Below are 26,028 nucleotides of genomic sequence, written 5' to 3' on the forward strand. Positions count from 1 at the left end.
TGGGACTGGGATTAGGGCACAGAGGAGAAAGAGTGAGAGTGGGCTGTGTCCCAAGGTGCCCTAATCCCAGTCCCAGGGCCTGGTTACTTCCATAAGGGAACACCAGGAGTGGGGCCTAGTCTGTACCGGGAGGCCATTTCCTGAGGGAGGGTCCCAAAGTATCAGGTGGACTAGGGGGGGTGGGGGCTGCTGTAACAAGTATCCCACCAGTTCTGGTGTCTGGCAGCACCACTCCAGTAGGAAGGGTGCACGAGTCCAGAGAAAAGGGTGAGGGGGATGCAGTCCCCAGTGGAAGGACCAGGAGGTCAGAGGTTGCCAGCTCTGAGGTCAGAGCACCCCAGGACTGATCCTGGTGAGGCGAATTCTGGTTTGGGGGTCTTCATGCTCTGTCAAGTGGACAGGAGGCTGGAGACCTGCATCAGGCAGACTCTCGTACAACTCATAAGGAGTATGTTTCCCTTGGAAGGTTGGTGTACTCCCCCGGAAGTCCTGGGTTGCCAGGCACAGGTCCAGGCTGAGGGAACAGACCCTGGGTTGGAGGAACAGATTCAGGCTGTCCACCCTGACCTGGAGGAAGGGGCGACTTCTAACAGTGCCCCAACCAAGTTGTCTTCTGGGGGTACAGCTCCAGGTGGGAGGGTGCAGAGCCCCAGGGAGGAAAACAGGGTGTGGGAGAGCCCATCCCAGTCTCTTGTCCAGGCACAGGGTACAGACCCTTGGGTAGTGGGCCGGTGTCAAAATGCCCTACCTGACTTGGCAGGAGGGAGAATGGAGAAAAGGTGCCAGGTACCTGGGGCTACTGCTTTCTACTTTCTGATGCCACAGAGGATAGAGAGGCCTGAAAGGCATGAGCCCTGGCTCTCATCACTGACAGCTGTCAGTGGCCACTGTGGCTGGCTGTCCTGGTGGACAGAGTTGCCCCTGGGAGGGGGGCAGGAGTCACACCCCGGGGGTGGACTGGGCCGTACCACTGTGTTGGCCATGTGGGTACTGTCTACCTGTTAGGATACATCAGTGAGCAAAGTAGGTTTAGGCGCTGCACAGATGGGGAGAAGGGTCCTCCATGGGTTGGCCTAGTGGGCCCTGAAAGTATGGATAGAGGTCCAACTGGGTTCAGAAAGGCATAGAACAGGAATAGACCCCTGCTGTTTGGGCCAGGTTCCATGTTCTGTCGCCCCAAGCCGGGAAGCCCATCGAGGTATTGATTGGCCTACCCCTGTTTTAGGCTGGAAGGGGGTTGTTTTGCAATGGCCTTTTTTGCAGGGTTATCCCCAAACTTTTTGCTTCTTCCTCCTATTTTTTCCTGACCTGTGTTTGTTGACTATAGGACTGTGCACTTTACCACTGCTGATCAGTGCTCAAGTGAATATGCTCTCTGTGTAACTTGTTATTGTGATTGGTTAACCGTGATTGGCGTATTTGATTTACCAGTAGGCCCCTAGTAAAGTGCACTGAGTGAGCCAGGGCTGTCAATTCAAATGCTACTAGTGGGCTTGCAGCACTGATTGTGCCACCCACATAAGAAGCCCTAAAAAGAGGTTGCAGGCCTGCCACCGAAGTGCCTCTGCGCAGTTTGTTAACTGCCATGTTGACTTGGCAAATGCGTCCACTTGCCAGGCCCTACCGTTCCCTTTTCTTACACATGACACCCCTATGGTAGGCACAAGAAACCCCCCTGAGCAAGGTGCAGTGTATGTGAAAGGTAGGACAAGTACTGGTGTGTGTAACACGTCCTGATAGTGAAATACTGCCAATTTCGTTTTTCACTATTGAAAGGCTATCTTGCCCCATAGGACAGAATGGGGAATGCTTTGTAAAATGTTACAAGCATATCTTCCCATATGGATAAGATAGAAATGTGGAGTTTGGTATCCCCGAACTCAGGATTTAATATTACATTTTTTAGTAAAGATTGTTTTTAAATTGTGTGTTTGAAAATACCACTTTTAGAAAGTGTCTATTTTCTTGTTCATCCTTCCTGTGTGCCTCTGCCTGTTTGTGGATTGACTGTTGGCTTTGGAGTGACAGGGCCTTGGAAGGTGCAGTGGCTCTAGGAGTCTGGATGAGTCAGCACTAGGCTGAATAGGCCTGGTCTGCATTTGAAGTGGTGGGAGGAGTAGCATCTGTACCGGAATAGGGCTCTGCCTGCCTTCCACAATCCTGGCTCTGCCCCCCTGTGATGTGTCTGGAGCCAAGACTCACACTGACAAAGGATGTTGTAGTGCACTTGCAGAGTGCCCCCCAGAACTGGTTTGAACTAGGCTCCGAGCCCCTTGCACAAAGAGAACAAAGACATTTTGGGGTATAAGTATCATACCCCTGAACTTTAGATAATTCCGAGAATTCAAGAGGAACCTTTGCCAAGGAGAAGAGCTGGAGAGACTGAGAAGTACTGCCCTTGCTGTGTGTCTGGGGTTATCTGCAGTTGCTGTTTCTGACAAGGAAAGGAGAAGGACTTTGGTGAGTGCTGTGCTCCCTGCTTGAAGGAGATCTCCAAGGGCCTAAAGTGAGATGGCCTCCTTCACAGAAGTCTCTGAGACACAAAGATTTCACCCCCAGTTCCCCTGAACTCTGCTGTTCTGAGTTCTGATCCGGCATGAGGTGCCTGTGCCAGTTTTGGGCCTCTGGAGGTTGTTGCTACTGTTTGGGAGCTGGAATTTGTTATGTTATGTTACAAAGGTTTATATAGCGCTCAGCTGCCCCAGCAAAGGGGCGTCCCGGCGCTTTGCAACAGAAAATTGACTGACTTCAAAGAAAGACATAGAGCAAGGGGGCTTAGTATCGGGGAAAGAGGTGGGTTTTGACGGCCCTTCTGAAACTCAAAAGGTTTTCCTGTTCACGTATATGTGCCGGCAGGGAATTCCACAGTTTAGCCGCCAGATAGCGGAAGGAACGTCCTCCCGCACGGCAGCGCTTGATCCGGGGTATCTTGACTAAATATTGGCCAGCAGAACGCAGTACGCGGGTAGGAACATACGGGGTGAGGAGATTGCAGAGCATTTTAGGGGTGGCGAGTTTTACAATTTTGAAAGAGAGGCAGAGTGTTTTAAACTGAATACGCTGAGCCTTAGGGAGCCAATGAAGTCTCTGGATGGTATCAGAGATAGAACAGAATCGAGGAAGACCTACTAAGGCTCTGGCGGCCGCATTTTGAATGCACTGCATCCGGCCGATCTCAGCTTGATTAGCTCCCAGAAGCAAGGAGCAAGCGTAGTCCAGTCAGGAAAGCACCGTGGCCTGGACAATCATCTGCCTTGTGGATGGGTCAAAGAACTTGAGGACGGGCCTTAGGCCTCGTAGGATACCGAAACATGTAGCCGCAACTTTCTTTGTCTGGTAGCAAAAACTAAGGGAGGAGTCTAACCACACACCCAAATTTTTAACTTCTATTTAAGGTTCGGGGGCTTTACCCAGGGCAGTGGCCCACCAATGGTCCCCCCATAGATCGACATTCTTTCCAACCAGTAATACCTCTGTCTTATTTGCAAACAATTAGAAGTCATCAGCTGTGCCACGGCAGCAAGGCCACTTCTGAACCTGAAGACGTTTGGAGCTGCTGCCTCAGTCAAAGCAATCACCTGCTGAGTGTCGCGAGAGAAGAAACTCAAAGAACCTCAGAAATCGATGCATCGTTCTTCTAGCGGCTGTTTTTCTGATGCATCTTCACAGCGCGAGAAGAATTGCCACACATCGCCGCGCCACTGCGAAAACCGTCTCAGCACCTGTCGCCGCTGCAAGAATCGATGCATCAAGGGATCGAGGCTGAAAAGGACCAACGCAGTGCTGCGCAACGCCACCGCATCGATCACCGTCACATCCTGGATTTCCACACATCGTACCTGTGCGGCAAGTTCTTCCGACGCATTACCTGCGCCCGGAACGGGCACAAAGAATCGACGCATCACTCCCAATACATACCAGAATCGACGCAACCCTTCCTCTGCGTGCAGCGGGGCTGTCGCATTGCCTCCTTAGAGTCTCAGGAGTGTTGCATCGCTTTGTTTTCCGTGCTGCAGCTGTTTGGCTTGGTGAACTTTGCCGCAACTACAGGTACTTTGGTGAAAAGTCATGCATCCATAGTTATCTATGGTACAAGTTCTTGAAACCTTTTGAAAGTCATATTTTTAACTGTGTATGTTGGATTTTTGTCGTTTTGGTCTTGTTTAGTTTAGATAAAGATATTTTGTTTTTCTAAACTGGTGTGGTGTCCTTTTGTGGTGTTTTCATTGTGTTACTGTGAGTGTTGGTACAAATACTTTACACATTGCCTTTGAGATAAGCCTGTCTGATAGTGCCAAGCTACCAAGGGGGTGAGCAGGGGTTATCTAAAGTGTGTATCCCCCTTACCCTGACTGGAAGTAAGGGTCCCTATTTGGACAAAGGTACCTACCTTTGCCAATTAGAGACACCCATTACTAACAGCAGCCAATAATGAAGAGTGTGCTGCTGCACTAATCACCTGATTTGAAACCATCAGACCTTCATTAAGGATCTCCTTGAATTATTCCCTTTTTTATCTGGGCAGATGTTCAAGAAACTGATTCAAGGACTTCCACAGAGGTCTGTCATATCTGCCTAGTAAGTAAGGAATGCAGCTGCCTTCATGAACGTTGCTGCGGTTCCACACATCTTCCGACCCACAGAGTATGACTTAGGTTTTTCTTTGTTCAGAGGGGCCATGGATGAAGGAGCAGTGGCATTTTGTTTCCTTGCCGCTGCTACAATTACAGAATCAGGAGCCGGGTCAGTGGGGAGGAAAGCTGGATCCTGCTTTGGAGGACGATAATTCTTGTGAAGTGTAGAAGGCGCTGTTTTGACAGAGTCTGGAGTGAGAAAGAACTCCATGGCCTGTTCAAGCAGACATGGCACCAATGGTAACATGGGTCTAGCTATAGACCGCTGTTGTAGGGTCTCAAAAATAAAAGATATTGTCTGAGTTGGAGCCGATACGGGAAAACTTCGTTTTGTAGCTCCCCTCACTAGAACCTCTTGAAAAGTGGACTCATCCACTGGTGAAATTTGTGGAGGCAGAGAGTCAATCAGTGTGGGAGAGTAACAACCAGTAGATGTAGAAGATCTTGATTGTGAATGATGATGGTGATGAGATCTTTGAGAAGAAGTCGAAGTATGTCGAGAGCTGTGACAATGGTGATGGCGCTTAGAATGATGGCACAATCTTGATCTTGATTTCTGTGGTGTTACTGGAGCTGGTGGTGGAGGAGAATTAGGAGGAGGTGATGGAGGAGGTGGACATGGACGTGGAGGAGGAGGAGGAGATGGAGGAGGCGGCGGTGGTGAAGGAGATAAAGGAGGCGCTGGGTGATGTTCCAAAGACGGATGAGCAATAGAAGGGTCTTCTCTTCTTCCTGGTCTCCTCAAGCCTGGGCGACATTGATAGAGTTCTCGACATCAACGAATGCCTCAATGTCAACCTGCTTGTCGACGGTGAATGTCGATGTCGCCTCGACGTCGGAAAGCGGCTCAACGCCGAACTTCAAGCATGTCTCAACTTCAAACTTGTATGCCTCAGCGTCGATCTCCAAGTCTGCCTCGACGTCAATCTCTGAGCACTACGCCTCAATGTTTATCTCCGCAGACGATGCCTCAAAGTGGCCTGGATGGAGTCTTCAAAATCATTCTTGGGTGTTTGCTTAACAGTGTACCTGGTATCAACAGCAAGCAGGTCAGGGCCATACCTCTTCTTGACGTCGATGTCCTCGACGTCGACCGGGACCGATGTAGTTTTTGAGCCCCTTTCTTCTTGGAACGATCCCTAGAGGCTGTTAACAAAGACCTGGTAGAGGTTCTACCCTCTCCATGCCCTGAGGTCCCACCTTCAGATTGAGATTGCAGCCTTCTTCTCTCCTCAGTCCCATAAAGGCGAATCTCATGCTGGTCTCTCATGGTACGTCTGGTAAAGTTCCTGCAGTGTTGACAAGACTCAGGAACATGATCCTCTGGAAGACAGATTATACAGACCTCATGTTGGTCTGTCTTGGCCTTCTTTCTCCCACAAGCTGGGCACATGCAAAAAGAGATGGCATTTTCTTGATAAAATGCTTTTAATTTCTGTCAGATTAATACAGCAAAAAGACAGGGAAAGACAAAAGACAATAAATGAAACAGTTATTATTCAAATTCAAAAAAGAATTTTGAAGAAAAAACTACTTTTAGTCGAGCTCAATGCTCCAGGATTCTGTCAGTAGCAGCCAGAAAAACAGAACTGAGGTAACTGCCTCCTGCTATGCATTATGGGATACTGGTGATGCCTGGTTCCTTAAAGGCACAGTGTTCCTTTTTAGACATATAATGGCAACCTATGAGGCTACTTTGTCCTTCTCCTTTCAACTCAATCATAAAAAAGGGTTTGTGAGAGATCATTATCCTGATTGGCACTAAAAGGATCTGAAATTTGCTTATTCTGGCCCCTTTTTTCTCTTCAAGATGAAGAATCTGGCCAGTGTAGCCTAGGTAAATAGGCTGCATAATCTGTCTCTTTTTCCTAAGTGTCTTTGCAGGCCTTCTGAAGAAAGCCGAAAATCTACGCTTAAGATGTATATATATATAAAACAACTGCTCCGGGGATTCTGCCCATGAGTGGGACTATTCAGAGCTTATGACTATACATGGAAATCCCCTGTGAGAGAAATAAAAAATCCTCATCCACTTCCAAGGTATCTCTTTATTAGCAGGGGGATGTATTAAAATGTACTACCAAAGGGGCAACAAGGATGCAATGGTCCTATGACCCTTATATTGGCAACATGTTTCTGCCCTACACTAATGGCCATACAAGACCCTGGTCATTCATCAGGGTGGGTTTGTTTTTCTAATACTCCCCCGGTGACGTTTTTGTTCTCAGAAACTTTTTCTTTATGGCATGCACATTAAATTATAGGCATGCAGAGGCAGTTAATACCTGCCTGTCCAAAGACACCTATAAATAAGGAAATATAAGCCATCAAAATACATTAGTGCCAAATTGTGTTTACATAAACATTGCATTGCACTTTTTGGTGAATGTAATGAATGTTTCATAGATGTGTTTCTCAGTATTGAGACCAATCTAGAACACATACATACTCAATGCTTAATAGTTGTGTTCAAGAAAACCTTGCAATCATGTGAAGATTAAGTAAGCCATGGAAGGCACATCTTGAAAGTGACATGTGGAGGGCACAAAAACATACCCTAATGGTGGGTATATTCAAACCCCTCGGGAGCGGAGTAAGGTTGGCCCTGTAGTCATACTCTAGATACCCCATAGGTAAATGAACAAAGGGGGGAGAAAATGTATCAACATAAAGAAAAACATACATCCAGTAAGTAGGTGTTAGGATTGTCAATGCGGCAGACAAAGGTTAAAGTAAGGCAAAACTTCACAAAGAATTCCAGGCGGGACATCCAAGTCCTGAGATTGCTTACTTTGTCAAGGGTCCCTACCATCCAGTTGCACCTACTGTAGTTCGCTCGCCCCAGCTTGTGGTATAAGTTGTGCCACTAGACAGAGGGTTGTATTTTTTGTGCCCATATTTTCACTATGTTAATGTGCCATAGTTTTCAAAGTAAAAATAGGATCACTATTATGGGGTACAATGGCATATCCCATGAAACATGGGACATGTAATTTTTTGTTTCAGCATTCACTCAAAAATTCCTGTGAAATATTGAAAGTGGTGATAGAATCAAGTAAAAAAAGATATTGTATGTAAGAGGGGTCATTATGTCTAGTTTCTAATGTTGTTTTTACACAGAACACCCTGACTTATAGGGGTCAGGGTGAGCCTGGTGATGAAGCATGACACTGCTAGAATGGGTGAGGGTTATCCATACTAATATTATAAAGAGAGAGCCCAAACCTTTGAGGCGGGTAATCTCAGGAACCACAGCACCAATCACAACACCCAATACAGCGATGGAAAGGGCAGTTGCAGCAGAAGGACATAGGCTATGCAGACGCCCACCATATACATTTAAAAGGCAAAAGAACTGAGTCAGCAAGGTAGGCCCTTGTGGGCGTGTCTGCGTTGCGCGGTGGCCGTGTGCTGGGGGCGTGACAAACGCTGGGGGCGTGTGGTACGTTCCGCCCTTCATGCCATGTCTCATATCGTGTGCTGTAGGCGTGTGCTGGGGGCATGGGCTTGTGCGGGGGCGGGATTACAGAAAAAAAAGCGAGCGTTGTGCCCAATATTTCATTGTTTTTTCTTCCCAGGTTCTGTACATTCCAGCTCCGGGTGTCCACCCTGCTCCCTTTAAATACCCCTGCACCCCATAATCATAACCCACCCTTACTCCTTAAAATGCCCCAACACCCTTAAACACTAACCCATCTTAACCCTATAAATATACCCTGTACCCCAAAACCCAAATCTATCCCTAAACCCTAAAAATACCCCTGTACCCCAAAACTCAAACCTAGCCCTGAACCCTATAAATACCCCTGTACCTCAAAACCCAAACCTACCCCTGAACCCTAAAGATACCCCTGTACCCCAAAACCCAAACCTACTCCTGAACCCTGAAAATACCCCTGTACCCCAAAACCCAAACCTAGCCCTGAACCATAAAAATAACCCTGTACCCCAAAACCCAAACCTACCCCTGAAACCTAAAATACCCCTGTACCCCAAAACCCAAACCTAGCCCTGAACCCTAAAAATACCCCTGTACCCCAAAACCCAAACCTAGCCCTGAACCCTTAAAATACCCCTGTACCCCAAAACCCAAACCTACCCCTGAACCCTAAATATACCCCTATACCCCAAAACCCAAAACTAGCCCTGAACCCTAAAAATACCCCCGTACCCCAAAACCCATACCTATCCCTAAACCCTAAAACTACCCCTGTACCCCATAACCCAAAACTATATCTGAACCCTTAAAATACCCAAACACCCCCAAACATATACCTCAGTACCCCAAAACATACACCCCGATACCCATATTTACCTTATCCAAACATTAAAAAAAAACATGCTTTTACCATTCATGCATTTACAACGAATTTTGTTGTAAATGTATGCGTGGTAAAAGCATATAAAATGTAATGGCATGCGTTATAATGGCATTGCGGAGTCATGGTACTTTCTTAATGAAAGTATGCGGAGTGATGGTATGCGGAAAGAAAGTTGCGGAATAAAGGGTTTTTACCCTCCACCAGTAAGTACATTAGTGGCACGGCGGCCCACATCCCCAGCAACATACTCATATTTTTTCACCACCGATTTGAAAAATGCACAGGTCTCTCTCATTGATGGCCAGCACCGACATACACTTTTAGACACACCTCCCGCCACAAGTTCTAGAATTGCGAACTTTAGAGCTGGGGAGCTACGTTCGAATCTCGGCATCAGCTCAACATCCTGTGATTCCAGGCATATCGATTTGTCTCCCTGTGCCTACCACAAATGAATGTGTTCTTCTGTAATGTAAATTGTGCTCATGCCATGTTGTCGAGTTCTCGCTATATAATATTGCAAGGAAAAATAAAGCAGGGAAACTCGAGTTCGCACACTACTGAACGCGCACTCTTAAGTGCATCAGCAGTGCACTGTGAATCGGACCGTTTCACAGCCTTGTCACAGATAAGAAATGCTATCAAAACAAAATCCTACAAAACAATATACTACTGGCCAGTAGCAATTCATACCCGGAGAACGTCGGGACGGGCTGCTAGTATATATATAAAATGATAACTTTTTCTTTCTCCCGTCTCTCAAAAAGACAGTACTTTGAAAGAAGTCATTAGATATCTCACCAATAAATGGACTCCTATAAAAAACTTAAATCAGGACCTTAAAAGTTTTCAACAAGTATCTGATGAATTGACAGTTGAAAATGGGTTTCTTAAAAGACATGATCTTTTTGTTCCACCACATCAATTGCAAAAGAAGTTAGTCATTCTAGCACATAAAGGGCATCTTGGTTCAACTGCAACCACAAAAATTACTACTGGTGACCAGGAATGAGTTCTGATGTAAACTCATATGTTGACCATTGTGTACAATGTGTCAAATCAGACAAACATTGGAAAATAAGTGAAAATGAAATGCAACTGGTTGAAATACCAGAAGGACCTTGGATTAAAGTTGCAATTGACTTCTCAGGACCATTCCATTTACTGAACGATGACTGCAAATTGTTGGTTGTTTTATCTGACTACTACTCAAAATGGATTCACTATGAGTTTATTTCTAATATCACTACTGAAATTCCAATGAATTTCTATTAAAAATATTTTTTATTGAAGGTCAACCTACAATTTTGGTATCAGACAATGGTACTCAACTGGTTTCAAAGAAAATGACCGATTTATTACTACTACATGGTATAAAGCAGGAAAGAACACCATCATACAGTCCTTCTTCTTATGGACAAGTTCAGCGTATGAACAAGTTCCTGAAAGAAGGTATACAGTTAGCTATTGCGTCTAACTTACCAGTGAAAGAATATAACTGTGACAAAGTGAACAGCTACAATAGTACCAAAAATGACATAACTGATATGCTTCATTTTATTTAATGAGAGGAAGAAGTTGTAACACAATACTCACACCTAAACTAGGAGACTGGTTCAGAAAAAACAATATTTGTAAAGAAATTGACGACAATGAGACAAATGTACAACATAGAATAGTTAAAAAACAAAAGGCTACTAATCGTTATAGTGATATGTACAACAAGGCTAAAAATATATCGTTTCAGAAAGAGGATTTTGTCATCATTGAAAATACGTACAAGATATCCAAAGGTGAATCTACTTTTCCTTCACCTTTTATTGTTAAAGACGTTTCCAGGGGTGCAATTTGCTTGGGAGGAAAAGGTTGGTGGAGTAAAAGTGATATTGTCAAATTAAAACCAGGACAAGAAAAACTGCTCATGAAAAAAGATGCCCAGAGTGAGGACATATTAGATGATAGTGTTCTAGGTTATGAGGAACTGTTTTCAAACGAGTCAACTTTCAATACCAGTAATGGAAACTTTGATGGCCATACCTATAATACTGTTATGTCCAACCCTTTTGGTGTAAATAATGGAACTGGTTGTGAGGGTAATGCGGAAGCTGATATGCAAAAAAGTGTTAAAGATATTTCTAAATGTAACAGTAACCATGACTTGGTTAATTGTGATCTTGATACTGACATACCTAATACTTGCTCTACTTTGAATGCAGCACAAAATTCTTATGGAAGAACTGTGACTTTGCCTAAACATTTGGAAGATTTTGTTATGTATTGGATTAATTCTATATCCTTGTAAAAAAAGGGAGATGTTGTACTCTGTATTTAACATTTCTTCTGTTTTTATTGTAGTTTTTATTCCTTATTTGCATTCTTCTCCTCTTAGCCAATCGCATTATCTATCTAATAATATGTCATCATAGAACACTCTCATACTATTTATATGATGTCATGGAACGTTGGTCATTGGCTTCTTGTACTCTGGTCCCTTGAGGACATGTTCTTCCCTTATGCTTGTGGGCTTCATAATTATATACTTATCTTAATAAATAACTCTTTAATCAACTTATTGTCCTTCCTGACTTAACACTCCCGCCCCTCTAACATCCTTACATGCCAGCCACAACTGCATTTTAAACGAAAATAAAATGACTGCAAAACGATCTAACAGAGGGTGGAAATGTCCCTAATTTAAATAGTACATTGTTAGTTTTGCTTAAACCACGTCTGTCACAATATGTATTTAGGAATCAAAAGAAAAGTGGAAATGTCTGTCCTGCATTCACATGGAAAAACGGTAGAAAAGTGACCCTTTCCTAACCCTTGAAAGATCGTGTAGCCAGCAGTGCATCACCATAATCCGAATGAAGTCAGGCAGTTATTGTTTCCCCTCAGTAAAAAAGGATCCCAAACTCATTTTGCTTCCTTGGAAGGCTGAATTTGACCCAAAATTCGGATCTTTTTAGAGTTTCTTATTTTTACTCTACGTTATAGGATGTCTGTTAGTTTTTCAACTTTTGTTTCTGGTGGAAGCAGTATCTCTAATATTTTCAGAGAAGTGTTTTCTCCCTAATATAAAACCATTCTTACTTCAACAACACTATTGTTAATCTGATAGAAAATCTATTGTGATAAAATAATTGACAGAAATACTTCTATATCACAATTCATCCAGCTGGTACTCATATACGTTTGTTGCTCTCAATGGCGCAAAGTGTCATCTTGTGTCAAAGACAGCCTGCACATTATGCACTCCTGGCAAACGTCGCACAGTGCATCCTTGGGTACAAAGTAAATACTCGGGTAGATTCATGCTTACTCTCAACCCTGGAATGAAGTTCCCTCTCTTGTAGAAGTCCTGGTTGGCTGACGACCTCTTCGTTGATGTTTTAATTCCATATTTGTTATTTTCACAAACGAAAATGCATGGCAACTTCCACACAGCAGCCATGTTGTACGCTTCAAAAACCTGGCCCTGCAAGACACCACAAATTATAATCTTCGTACTGCTGTGGTTTCTATTATTTTTGTCATTATTAATTCATTCAGGCTATTTTTTCGTTTTTAGAATGAGTGTATGGTTCTTGGCAGTGATCATGACTGTAATCGTATGTTTTTGGAAGCTCAGCCTTGGTTTTCAGCTGAGAAATCCAGACGATATATGTGTCAAGATGCTCACACCTCTGAGACATGAACTTTTGAAGTGAGATTGTCATTATGTAAGTTCGCTCATCTTCAGGATCTACTGCAGTTTACTTTTTTTACAGTACACACATGCATGCATTCACATCCTCCATAGCCCCCGCCAAAGAGGACATCTTGGTCTCAATCGTCCGTTCAGACTTTTGCAAGTCTTGTAAGATCACTAACATCATTGAAGAATTGCAGGTTAATGCCACGGCTTACGGAGTTAAAAGAACTGTGAGAGCACTGCCTAAAGGTCCGCCCCTCCTTCCGCCACGCCAACGCCCCCCCTCCCAAAGCGTCCCATGAGATCAAGGTCCTAAATAATTTGCGCCTTTCCTTCTGTGTGAGCTGCCTGGTGTGTTTTGGGGGCATTGCTGCGAAAGGACTGCCCTGCCGGAAAGGGCACACCAAGCCAAATACACCCGCAGAAACGTCAGCACACACTCTCCCAAACTAGTCTAGAGTGGGTCGTCTCCGTTCTTAGTTTAGTCCATTCCTTGCTCCTCTTCCACTCAGCCACCTTCGTGTAATCTCTCACTGGCACATAAAATGGTGGATCGGGGTCATTTCTGAAGAAATGCTTGGACCACCATGGGCTGCCATACTCTGGAGACAACCCCAAGTGTGCTACCACTTCTGCAACCGCTGTCATTACCGGTCTCACTTCATTCACCAGTGCCCAGCCAGAGTTCAGAGATGGATCTGCAGCTGAGCTCTCAGGAACTGCAACTGTCCGCTCTACACAGGTGCTCCAAGTTTACATTTGATTTTGCACTTCATTTGCATTTTCTGGATACAGAAATGCAAAGGTTTACTTCGGTGAGCAAACGGCTGAACGTCAGGCTGCATCCTTGAACACAACAACAGTAAAAATAAAATGCTTACCTGGTTGGCTGCACCGTCGCCATACAAGCTCAAACTTATCTCATCTTTACCAAAATACTTGCAAGCCAATGCAATACCAGCTCCAAGAGGTACCTAAAAATTAATCGGAAGGGTCGAACGTAGTAAGTGAACAGCTCATTCCTTATCTTATTAGGCAGAATTAAAAAACACAATGAAAATAATTTGATTCTTTGTATATAAAGGTTGCTTGGGAGGCATCTAAATTGGCCTCTGAGGCAGTCAGTGGCTACTGGGCAATGTTTGTAGTGAGTATTATTTTTAGTGCTGGTATACCCCAAGGTCACAGGTATTGTGTACTCCAATTGGAGTTGCTCCCTCTTCGCATTTCTCTGTCTAACTTTAGAAAGGGTGAGCATTCTGTGCTCCCTGTAGATCAGGTGTGGCCCAACCTTGAGGGCGGTGGGCCTACCGCCCCACCTTTTGGAAACATGAAGTGTGTCTGTCAGGGTGAGCAAAGATCAGCCTGACAGACACTCTTCATGTTCAAGCCAGACTGTACATGCACTAAATGCTCAGGCACCTGGATGCCTGAGCAAAACTTTGCCGGGCTGCGGATTTCACAGCCCTGTGGGCAGGACCTCCTCATCCCGGCAAAATGCTTGGGGCCTTACTTATGAAGGCCTTGCGTCAGTTTTGCGCCGCCGGTGCGTCACTTTTTGTGACGCACCAGCGGTGTAAAAAATGCGCCTTGTTGCGCCATATTTAAAAAGTCACGCATCTAGGTAGATGCGTCACTTTTTAAACCCCTGCGCCACATTATACCTGCGTCAGGTATAATGTATGCAGAGGGGGCGTTCCCCCGCAAAAAGCCTCGTAATAGTGACGCAGTGAAATCTATGAGATTTCACTGCGTCACTTTTAGGACGCTGTTGCGTCAAAATCTTGTGCCTGCCTCACAGCAGGCGTAAGACTGACGCAAGCCCTTTCACATGGGACTTTCCCCATGTGAAAGGACGCATTGCTGGAGTTGCGTCACTTTTGTGACACACTCCAGCAATGCGTCACTTTTGCGCTTACAGATACGTCAGAAATACTGACGTATCTGTAACTCCTTGCGACATGATGCGCCATACATTAAATATGACGCATCAGGAATGTTGTAAGGAGTGCGCAGTGAAAAGTGACGCATCGCTGTTTTCACGCAGCGATGCGTCACTTTTCATAAATGAGGCCCCTGGAGTTCCTTCCCTTCATGATGAGCAGATGCATCACTGATAGACCCGGACCTGGGCGTTTCCGTTTGAAGCCCTGAAGTACCCAAAACATAGTGTCCATCAGTGATACTCATCACTGAGTGGAGTCAGGTCAGCAACTCTCGCTCACTCCATTCCACTCCGACAAGTGAGGGACTGCCGTGTCCTCTCTTCGGCTGTCACAACCTCCTCTTGCTGGCTGACCCAAGGTCAAGTGTGTGTATTAGTGTATGTGTGCTGTGAATGGGTGGGTGTGTGTGTATGTGCTTGTGAATGGTGGGTTTTTGTGTGCATGCTTAAGAATGGGAAACAGCCTTTTCAACGCAACCGTTACAACGCATGCAATTACATTGCATGCCATTGCAATGCTAAAGGTGTGCAGCAGGGGGTAGAAGGTGTTGGATTTAACTCCAACACCTTCCCTACAGTTGCACACACTGGAGTTGGAATCGAAAATTAATCTATTCCAACTTCCAGCGCTCCCCCAACAGAAAGTCGGGGTAAAGTTTTGCGATGTAATGGCATGCGTTGTAACGTCACATATTCCTTAAGAATGTGTGAGTGAGCGTACATGTAGATGGGTGAGCGTGAGAATTACTGTGTGTGTGGCCTGCCCCACAACCACGCCTGCTCAAATTACTGGCTGCCACTGCTCTAGATGGTGGTAGCAAGATAGGACTCAAAAACAACATAACAGTGAATAACATCAATAAATTGAATGTCTCAATGCCATGTTAAAGCTATAACAGGACAAGCAAATTATTATGTACATAAAACGCAGTCAGGTATACCATCTTATAGGGCTGAAATAAGTCTCCAACAGTTTTAAAACTCCACTTGAATATCAATAAAAATAGTGGATTTATGTTTCAAAATTTTGGATTTCCGTAAAATATTTCTCTGTGGCCAATGCATTTGTTTGTGGACACTTCAGTTGCCAGCTCTTGGGTTTCCTACTGTGTTTTGTTTTCTCTGAAACAGCCTGTGGGATAGAGGTGCCAAACAGAGCAAAGCAGAGTTATGAAATACTATAGTTCTGTCCTCTGACATAGTTTTTAGTCAGGCCTGGATGAAAGGTGGAACAAGTCGGCAGGGGTAGGAGGGCTGCTCCTAAATACAATCTAGAACATACGCAACCAGGAGGTCACAGACAAATGCCTTTGTGGTGAAAAGAAGACTTGGAACATTTTATGTTGGTTTGCGGTCATTACAGCAAGGCTAAGTCTAATGCAACAGCTAAAATCCTACCCAAAGAGCAACCTAGAAATTAGGCGGACCAAATATTATTTTTGTTAACTGACCCTGCTGGATATGTAACCAGGGCAACAAGCCTATACTTGAGGCTCAGCTGGGACATTGGCACAAAACTTCAGACCGCTTAACAAGAATTCTTTCAGTGTTAATGCTTGTAATCCCATTTTTATTTTGTAAATCACCTTGGCTTGCAGCTTAGTGCTATTGTTGTACGTCCTTGGACTTCTCATGCCTGCCATATTTGGTTTTATAGCTTTGTTTTTTAACTTTTTTTTAAACTCTTATATAATTTGGTTTTAATCGTCTGTGTGAAAGGCAGCAATGTTTTGATTTCAAAAGATTTTATTAGAAGAATTTTGTAAATACAGTACAGATATAGTGAAGACAATACTGGTGTTGGGATTATGGGCCAAAAGCAATTCAAACTCAAATTCGGTGGGCTTGAACCAGTGTGGCTGTGAACTTGCTTATGGCACCCTGTAGTCCTCTGGGGCTTTGGTAGGCCCCCTTCCAGTTTTTGTATTAGAGCATGGGATTTTATGTGTGCTTGTGTTCTTGGATGTTTTCTGTCTATGTGCTTGTGTGTGTGCTTCGGTGCGCATATGAGAGTGCTTGCTCACATTTGTGTGTGCTTGTGCATGTCTGTGCGTGTGATGGTGTGTGTACGCTGGATTTGTTATTCTCTGGCGGCCGCTATCCTGGATATTGACTTTAACTGCCAGATGCCTCACCTTAGGATGGCCACCAGTGTACCAGTGTATAGTACATTCCCCTGCCTGACCCCAAGATGGCTTCCATAGTGGCCCCCTACATGTTGTTTTACTTCCCTGGGACAACAATTGGACATTGACCAGACCTTGAACCTATCCCCTAACCTGCCTACACATCAGGACTTGGAACCTGCGGAACTTTCCCCAGAATGTGGAGACCTAGCGATTAGGCTGATGCCCGGTCAATGCATCAGCCTAATCGCTAGGTCTCCACATTCTGGGGTAAGTTCCGCAGGTTCCAAGTCCTGATGTGTAGGCAGGTTAGGGGATAGGTTCAAGGTCTGGTCAATGTCCAATTGTTGTCCCAGGGAAGCTACCATATAGCTAAAGAGGAGATGGGTTGTGGACTCCCCCCCCTGCTGTCACCTACCCAACCGGACCTTTAGCAGATTTTCCCCTCGTCTCTGTGTCCTATCTTCCTCCTACCCCTTTACCCTATCCCCTTCCTTGCTCCATTCACCTTGCCCCCTATGTTCTTCAAATGCTTTTCTTTATACTTATGTAACTTTCAACTAATGTAAATTGCAACATTATTGTTCCTCGTGTAAAGCGCTCTGATTCATTCGGGTCTAGCCAGTGCTATATAATAACTCATTAATTAAAGTTGTTCTTATTTAGTACTATTTCTCTCTTTGTCTACCTCCCTAGCTCCTAGCTCCTAGCTCCTATCCCCTCTCCCCTGAATCTCTCATGTTGCTTGCTAGTCTGCCTAGCCCCCTGTCCTTTGTGCCCTTTGACTAAGCACTCCTTCTCCCCTTGTTGGGGAAAGATCCAATATTTATAATTTGGAGTCTCAGCAAACCCTCTGAGAGAGTCCACTGCGCCAAGGGAGTCACTCACAGCTGGGGTATGGTATGGCACCCCTTGCCAAAGCACTCCCTCTCCCCTTTCTGGGGAAGAATCCAGTTTGTAGGCCTTGGAGTCTCAGAGACCCCTCTGAGAGAGTTCACTGCTTAAAGGGAGCCTCCCGCAACTGAGATAGTGAAGTGATACCACTTCCTCTGGGATCACAGCTTACTGGACTTTGGACGTTGCTTTGACTCGTCTACCGGTTTTTGTCCCCGTCGCCCTTCACCTCCTCTTTCCTGCCTTCATAACCTGTCTACTTCCCCAGCTCCTTCCCCCTCCCCTGAATCTTTCCCCCTGCCTGCTTTTCCCCTTACGTATTCGTGCTTATTGTTTATCTCGACTTTACAAGTAACTATGTTGACATGCTCTAATAATTGTGTAACCTTTGTAACGATGTAACCTGTAACTATGAACTGATGCTCATGTAAAGCGCTCTGATACCTCCAGGTCTAGCCAGTGCTATATAAAACTTTTAAAATAAATAAATACATAAGTATTGGGTTTGTGGTTTATATGTCTGGCATCTTTCTGTAAACTACTAGACATTAGCATATTAATTTGTCTTTTCTGCCATCTCTGCTCATAATTCCTGCTCTCTTATTGTTAGCTTACACAATTGCTTCAATTGAGGCCACCAATCATCCATACTAGATTCTGTTTGTTGTACTTGCTCTGTTCCTATGAATTAATCTAAGGATTTCAGCTTTAATTTTAGACTTTAAGTTCAAATTCCATCAAATTTACACGGTCTTTAAAATTTTCAATGCAACATTTGACTTGTTTATGTATATATTCATTATTAATCTGCATATATCATATCATATAGGTGCCAAACACAGTGATGCAATGTATAAAAATGGACACTATAGCTCTGCTCTCTGACATCGTTTTTAGGTGGCCCTGGGTGCAAGGTTAGACAACTTGGGTGACTTGAACCGGCGTGGCTGTGTAGTTCAGAGAAAGAGGCCAAACATGTAAAACCCTAAACCCACTATCCAACAGGAAGGGTCCTACCCAAGCCTGAAAGGTGTTCAGGTTGCTTTATGCAAGTTCACAAGAGTCCTAGGGGGATATGTACAAGAACAACCGCTAACTAACGTTAACGCAAATTAGCAGCAGTTTTCTTAACACGGCCAATCACCAAAAACTATCGCCCTGTTAGCGATGTATTCACAATACGTCACTACATGGCAATAGTCTCAAGTAGCCGCGGTGAAAACTGCCATTAACACTAGCGTGAAAGAGACAGAAATTCTGGCGTTAGCGGGCGAGAACTGAAAGCGCAGACAGTCCCCAGGGCCCGGAGGCCTCGCTGGGCCTGCGTTTCGGCTCCGGAGTGGGATGCGGAGGTGCTGTGGAGTTGCTGGGCCATGGTGCGAGACATTGAGGTTTTGGTGATCGGCCTTACCTGGTGTTGAAGTCTACCAGGTCGCATGGAGACACATTGCTGACCTATTTGAGAAGACTGCCTGGTGCCCCTTGGAGCTGTGAACGGTAGAGTTGCTCCTGCACACCAATGTAGGAAGGTCTGCATCGCATACCACGTGCCACCAATACACCTGGGTGCACGTAGGAGATTATCAATGATGGGCTGCTCCTCTCTGCATCACAGGCCAGAGGAAGTTAAGCTGTCCAGATGGTGTGGAGTACGAGACCCCTGAGCTGCGCTGAACTTGTGTGGTGGGAACACAGCAACTTCATGTCTAGGGGGGCCCTGATGCATCACCTGCATCGTGATGTTACCCAGCAGACTTGGGGGTGACTGCTGTAACTTGGCTTGTGAAATCCTGCCTGTCTGAGGCTATTTCTGGCTGAGTCACAGATTTGGAGAGAGTCCAGCAGATAGCGCTGCAGTGTCAATGTCCAGGTGAAGAGAAGGTGAGACACATAGCGGAGGAGGCCCGGTGGTTGAGTGGGGTCCAGGCCTAGAACCAGTGGGTGAAGCAGCCCCAGTGGCGGCTCATCCGCTATGACGGAACAGCATCGCCCCACTGCTTTCAAGCAGTGCAAGAAGAGGAAACATAACATGATGATAACTTTCTGATGTACTCCCGCTATGTTTCCTTTGCGGAGGGTAAGGTGGGTAGGGCTGCTCTACCCACAGAGCAGGGAAGGGGCGGTGTGGTATGCCCACTTAAGTGTGCAACAACTGTTTGGTCTGCCCTCTCAGGCTGCCCAAAGCAGTCATGCGCACATCCCTGTTCGCAATGAAGACTGCATTACAGCCTGCATGGAGAACATGCCCACCCCTCCAGCCCCTGGCTGTACTCCTTGCTCCAGGCACTCTTGGAACAATCACAACGCTGCATTGCATCGTTTTGATTGGCTTGGGGAGGGAGCAGACTCTGGAAAGCAGGAGCACAGAAGACGCGGGACCCGGTCTTGAGGTAAGAAGTTAAATAAAATATATTTACAACTCCCGCTCCCCCTGCGGCCTGCCCCCTCTAGGGTCTGTTCCCGCGTTTCGCACCTTCGAGCTGTAGAGTACCCCCCTCAGCACTGTATAATGGCAGCTGCGTGCAGCCATGCGCAGCGGGCGTACCACTGTTGCACCGAAGGCAAACCCATTTGCGTGCGTCTACCCCTGGACCGTGTCCAGCACCAAGGACACTCCTCTCGGACATGCCACTGCTACGACGCCAGCACCCTCCTCGCCATCAACCCTGGACACCACACTGCCTGCCATCTAGCAACACTGTAGAATTCCTTTGAATCCTGCACCTGTCAAAACTGTGAACACACCTTCTGCCGAATCAGCACACCAGTGTCTCCTACCCCCCAGCCGACTGGCTCAACTGCATCCTCCTCAACATGCGGTCTCTCCACAAACACACAACAGAAATCTGGGACCTCCTCAATGCCACCTCTTCAGACATCGCCTTCTTCATGGAAACCTGGACCAATCTCTGCTCCGGACAAGACTTCGTCATCACCATTCACGACAGGTACAAATTCACCTGCACGGACCAACCCGAGCGGCCAGGAAGAAGCATTGCCATTGTCTAAAAAAGACACACTCTCACTGACCTTGCACTGTAAAGACCTGACGTTGACCATGGAACACCTCCACTTCCAGATCTGGACCAACTCCAACACCACCCTCCGAGGCACCCTCATCTACAGGCCCCCCGGGCCATTAAGCACCCGTTCACTGTTGCCGATTTAGACCTCATTGCACCCCAGGCTCTCCCATCCTCCGACTACATCCTACTCAGAGACCTCAAGTTCCACCTGGACAACCCCAGTGACCAGAATACCACCTCTCTCCTGGGGAACCTCACCAGCATCGGACTCAAGCAGCTAGTCACCGCACCAACCCACATAGCCTTACACACGTTCGAGCCCATCTTCTCCACCAACTACAGCCACACCACAGGACTCTCCTGTAACGACCATCATTGTTTACATCATGCCTTCACAATGCCCACTGTACACCATGGCCATCACTGCCCCCACCCCCTGTCGCGGCTGTATCAAGGCCAGCGAAGAACTACCCGACAACTCCCTCAGCATCACCACTCCGCCAACGCTTGCAGACCCCAACACCGCAGTGCACAACCTCCACCAATGGATCCCCAACTGCGCCACCACCCTGGCACCCCTCAAGAATAGACCATACAAACAACACCCCAAGAAGGCCAACTTGTTCACTCCCGCCCTCCACTAGTTCAGCCCCACCTGCAGACGTCTCTAGAAGAGATGGAGCCACAACATTAATCAACTACGCAACACATTCAGCAGTGCACCATGGTGCAAGGGTGGCTGCATTGGCGCATGGCAGCCATTTTGCGCCAACTTAAGGGAAAAAGACAGGGGGGCTTATTCATGAGCCCCTTCTGACAGTATAACCCCACCAGTGCGTCATTTTCTTGACGTACTTGCAGCGTGATTCTTGCACCACGTTGCGCTGTATTTGCAAAGTGACGAATCTAGGCATTAGCGTGACCTTGTTGAGACCTGTCTCACATTATACCTGCATCAAGTATGATGTATGAAGGGTGGGCGTTCCCACACAATGAAGCCTCATAAGAGTGGCCCAGTGAAATTCATCAGATTTCACTGCAACAATTGTAGGACGCCACTGTGTCAGTACCTTACGCCTGCCTCAAGGCAGGCGTAAGGGCGTCACAGTGCCACAGGGATAGGCTGGCCGCATGCATTGCTGGTGTTGCGTCATGCTTTTGCCACAACTGCAGCAATGTGGGACTTTTGCACTGACAGATACGTCAGGATACCAGACGTATCTGTCATTAATTGCGGCATGGAGCGCTGTACAGTAAATATAGCGCATACATGTTGTCGCAAGACGGGCGTAGTGAAAAGTGTTGCAACGCTGTTTTGTCTCAGCGAGGCAACACTTTTCATGAATGAGGCCCATGAATGTGCCCTATCTTATTGATGGTGCACATTCCTGCCCTGTAATTTTGTTGCAGGGCATCGCAGCAACATTCTTTGCAGCACTGTGCAGCACCAATACCTTCTGAAATGAGGCCCCAGGGGTTTGCACCATTTTTAGGACCAGCTATTTTATGGTCTCAAAAAAAACTGCCTCTAACTGGAGTTAGAGGCAGTTTTATTGGTTTTGCACCACACATGGAATTCATTGTAAATATCGCGAAGTGTGGTTAGCGGCAATTTTTACATGGGAACGCCCACCTTGCATCTAATTTTTGTTAAGTCTCGCTTACAGAACTGGCGATCCGAAAATCGTATGTTTATGCCGTAAAACTGCCGCTAACTGCAGTTCTAGGCGACTTGTAAATACGGCGATAAAAAAAGACCCAGTAACGTCAAAAACAGACGCTAAGGCGGCGTTAAATCCTTGTACATATGCCCCCTAGTGTCCACATTTAACAGGGTTACTAAGTATCCAGTAGTCAGACTTTCTGGTGAACTGGGCACTGGGACAAGAGATTGTTACGGTTAAGTCTGGCCTGATGTTCTCGTTTGGGGACTGGGTGCGAGGTACTCATAAGACTCAGGGCACTCACTTAATCCACATCTCACCTACTAGCACAACCTGGTAACTTAATTGTATGGTCAATGTTCAACTATAACTTTAAATTAGACTGCCAGATATTTAGAAATGGTTAGTGGTTGAGAGATTGTTTATGTAGTTCCTGAAATCAGGGTCTCCAACTGCAGCTAATGAGACGTTTCAAGACCTGGGTTCAAGAATTAAAGCCCCTGTATTCATGTACCTCTAGATATGTCCAGACAGGGGGCGGCTCATCATAAGACTGATGGGGGCGTGGCCCCCTACTACTAGCCACTGTACCCCAGACAGACTCCAAATCCCGATGTATTTGGTTCCTCTAGGGTAGGGGCAGGGTTACGGAGCAATATAGCGAGGATTGACAGACACTGTGTTAATGAACTAAGCATGTCAGATTGGCCGTGTATGTGCAGTTCTGGCTTCCACATGGCTGGAAGCACTCCAACACTGCCCCATCAGACTCTGACGTAGCGTTGTGCTTCCCTAACCCAGCAAATCCTGGCACTGCTAAAATACTGTTTGATATTAAAAGCAGCATGACAGCAGTGCTTGGATTGGCTGGGATGCTATTGTGCAGCATGCACATCTTTGCCTGGCAGTCCGGAGGCTCAGCACATCAAGGTAAGGGTATTTTTCTTTATGTTTATTCATTTTAATTAAAGTTAAATTTGTATTGCAAGGTGATTGATGCACATTCTATATAATTAAATGTACCTATAAATAGGATGTGCCCGATCACCTCTGCAATACAAATGTAAGCATTTCCGTACTATAAAAAATAATTCTTTTACCTGCTACACATGCCTTACCGCTTTTAAAAGTTGCCAGCCGCCACTGGTCTAAACACTAGGGGCCCGATTCACAGAATTAACTTAAGACAAAATCCTAAACTTACTAGTTTTGGTATTCACAGAATGCACTCACTACTTTTGGTATTCACAGAATGCACTTACTACTTTTGGTATTCACAGAATGGATTTACGACTACTAACTTTACGTCCGCACTCGGGCCGGAAATCCCGGTCTGGAGGCGGAGCTTCTGGCTTGGAGGCGGAGCTTCTGGCTCAGAGGTGGGGATTTAGCCATGGCTGAAATCTCCACCTCTGGGCCGGAAGATCCGCCTCCAGGCCGCAAGCTCTGCCCCTAAGCCAGAAGCTCCGCCTCCAGGCCGCAAGCTCCACCCGCAAGCCCGAAGCTCCACCTCCGGGCCGGAATTTCCAGCTCGAGTGCGTATGTAAAGTTAGTAGTCGTAAATCCATTGTGTGAATGCCAAAAGTAGTAAGTGAATTCTGTGAATACCAAAAGTAGTAAGTGCATTCTGTGAATACCAAAAGTAGTACGTTTCCGATTTTTTCTTAAGTTAGTTCTTTGAATCGGGCCCTAGCTGAACATTTCTGGCTGTTAGATTTGGGGGTCTCTACTTGGCACAGGTAGGTACTTGTGACAAATAGGGACCCTTGCCTCTAGTCAGTGTAAGGGGTTACACTCCTAAAATAACCCCTGCTCACCCCCTTGGTAGCTTGGCACAAGCAGATAGGCTTATCTCAGAGGCAGTGTGTAAAGCATTTGTGAATTGTGACCACATACAGTAACTCAGTGACAACACTACAAATGGACACTATGTAGCGTAGTTCCTATATTCCCAATAGGCTCTGCGCATTGGAAAAACATAAACGAAAGTTTAGACGTAGGACTGAGGTCGACTAGGTCTCTATTGAATATGTTGGACTTAATTATGAATGCCAGCTAGCTCAATCAATCAATCACTCAATCAAGAAATTTGTATAGCGCGCTACTCACCCGGAGGGTCTCAAGGCGCTTGGGGGGTGGGGGTCCGCTACTGCTCGAACAGCCAGGTCTTCAGTTGCTTCCTGAAGGAGAGGTGGTCTTGGGTAAGACGGAGGTGGATGGGGAGGGAGTTCCAAGTCTTGGCCGCTAGGTAGGAGAAGGGTCTTCCTCCCATGGTGGTTCTTCGGATGCGCGGGACGGTAGCAAGGGCGTGGCTGGTCGATCGTAGCTGGCGGGTGGGAGTGTAGAAGGTCAGGCGGTTGTTGAGGTACCTGGGGCCCAGGTCGTGGAGGGCCTTGTGTGCGTGGGTGAGGAGTCGAAACGTGATTCTCTTGTTGACGGGGAGCCAGTGCAGGTCTCTCAGGTGTCCGGAGATGTGGCTGTGATGGGGGATGTCCAGGATGAGTCGTGCGGAGGCGTTCTGGATGCGTTGGAGTCTTTTCTGTAGTTCCGGTGTAGAGGGTGTTTCCTTAGTCCAGTCGGCTGGTGACGAGTGCCTGGGTGACAGTCTTCCTGGTTTCGGTGGGGATCCAGCGGAAGATCTTTCGGAGCATGCGTAGGATGTTGAAACACGATGATGAGACGGCGTTGACTTGTCTGGTCATCGAGAGGCAGGAGTCCAGGATGAAGCCCAGGTTGCGTGCGTGGCCCGTTGGTTTGGGTGCGCTGCCCAGGGCAGGGGGCCACCAGGAGTCGTCCCAGGCAGAGGGTGATGATCCAAGGATGAGAACTTCCGTCTTGTCTGAGTTTAGTTTCAGGCGGCTGTTCATCATCCACTCGGCTACGTCTTTCATCCCTTCGTGTAGGTTTGTTCTGGCGGTGGCTGGGTCGTTGGTGAGGGAAAGGATCAGCTGGGTGTCGTCGGCGTAGGAGATGATGTTGAGGTTGTGTTGGCGTGCGATGGTTGCGAGGGGGCTCATGTAGACGTTGAAGAGGGTAGGGCTGAGTGATGATCCTTGTGGTACACCGCAGGTGACTTCGGTGGCCTTGGATCTGAACGGGGGGAGGCGGACTCTCTGGGTTCTCCCGGCGAGGAACGAGATGATCTACTCCAGTGCCTTCTCTTGGATTCCGATGTTGCTGAGGCGTTGTACTAGGGTGCGGTGGCTGACAGTGTCGAACGCTGCCGGAGAGATCCAGGAGGATGAGGGCCGCTGTTTCCCCGTTGTCGAGCAGGGCTCGGATGTCGTCAGTGGCTGCGATGAGGGCGGTCTCGGTGCTGTGGTTGGCTCGGAAGCTGGACTGCGAGTGGTCAAGGGATCCGTTCGTCTCGAGGAAGGCGGCAAGCTGTCTGTTGACGGTCTTCTCAATGACTTTGGCAGGAAACGGGAGGAGCGAGATGGGGCGGTAGTTCTTGAGGTCAGTGGGGTCTGCTGATGGTTTCTTCAGGAGGGCGCTGAGTTCAGCATGCTTCCAGCTCTCCGGGAAGGTAGCTGTGTTGAAGGAGCAGTTGATGATGTCTCGGAGTTGGGGTGCGATGACGGAGTCAGCCTTGTTGAAGACGTGGTGGGGGCATGGGTCGGATGGTGATCCGGAGTGGATGGTGTTCATCGTGTGGATGGTGTCTTCGGTGCTGACCGGGGTCCAGGCGCGGAGGGTGGTGGTGGGGGGCGTAGGCCCTGTGGG

At 46.8% G+C, this 26,028-nt stretch overlaps 1 protein-coding gene across 1 annotated transcript in view; it reads right to left on the reverse strand.

Annotated features, from left to right (window-relative positions):
• The window catches only part of LOC147697254 (pyruvate dehydrogenase E1 component subunit alpha, somatic form, mitochondrial-like), a 369,725-nt gene that overhangs the window by 109,593 nt on the left and 234,104 nt on the right, over positions 1 to 26,028 (reverse strand). Inside the window, exon 4 of the mRNA XM_086933319.1 lies at positions 13,532 to 13,624. Within this exon, the coding sequence (XP_086789445.1) occupies positions 13,532 to 13,624 (93 nt within the window). The remainder of the gene's footprint in view (positions 1 to 13,531; positions 13,625 to 26,028) is intronic.

Source organism: Lissotriton vulgaris, chromosome 8, assembly GCF_964263255.1.
Source record: "Lissotriton vulgaris chromosome 8, aLisVul1.2, whole genome shotgun sequence".
NCBI lineage: Eukaryota > Metazoa > Chordata > Amphibia > Caudata > Salamandridae > Lissotriton > Lissotriton vulgaris.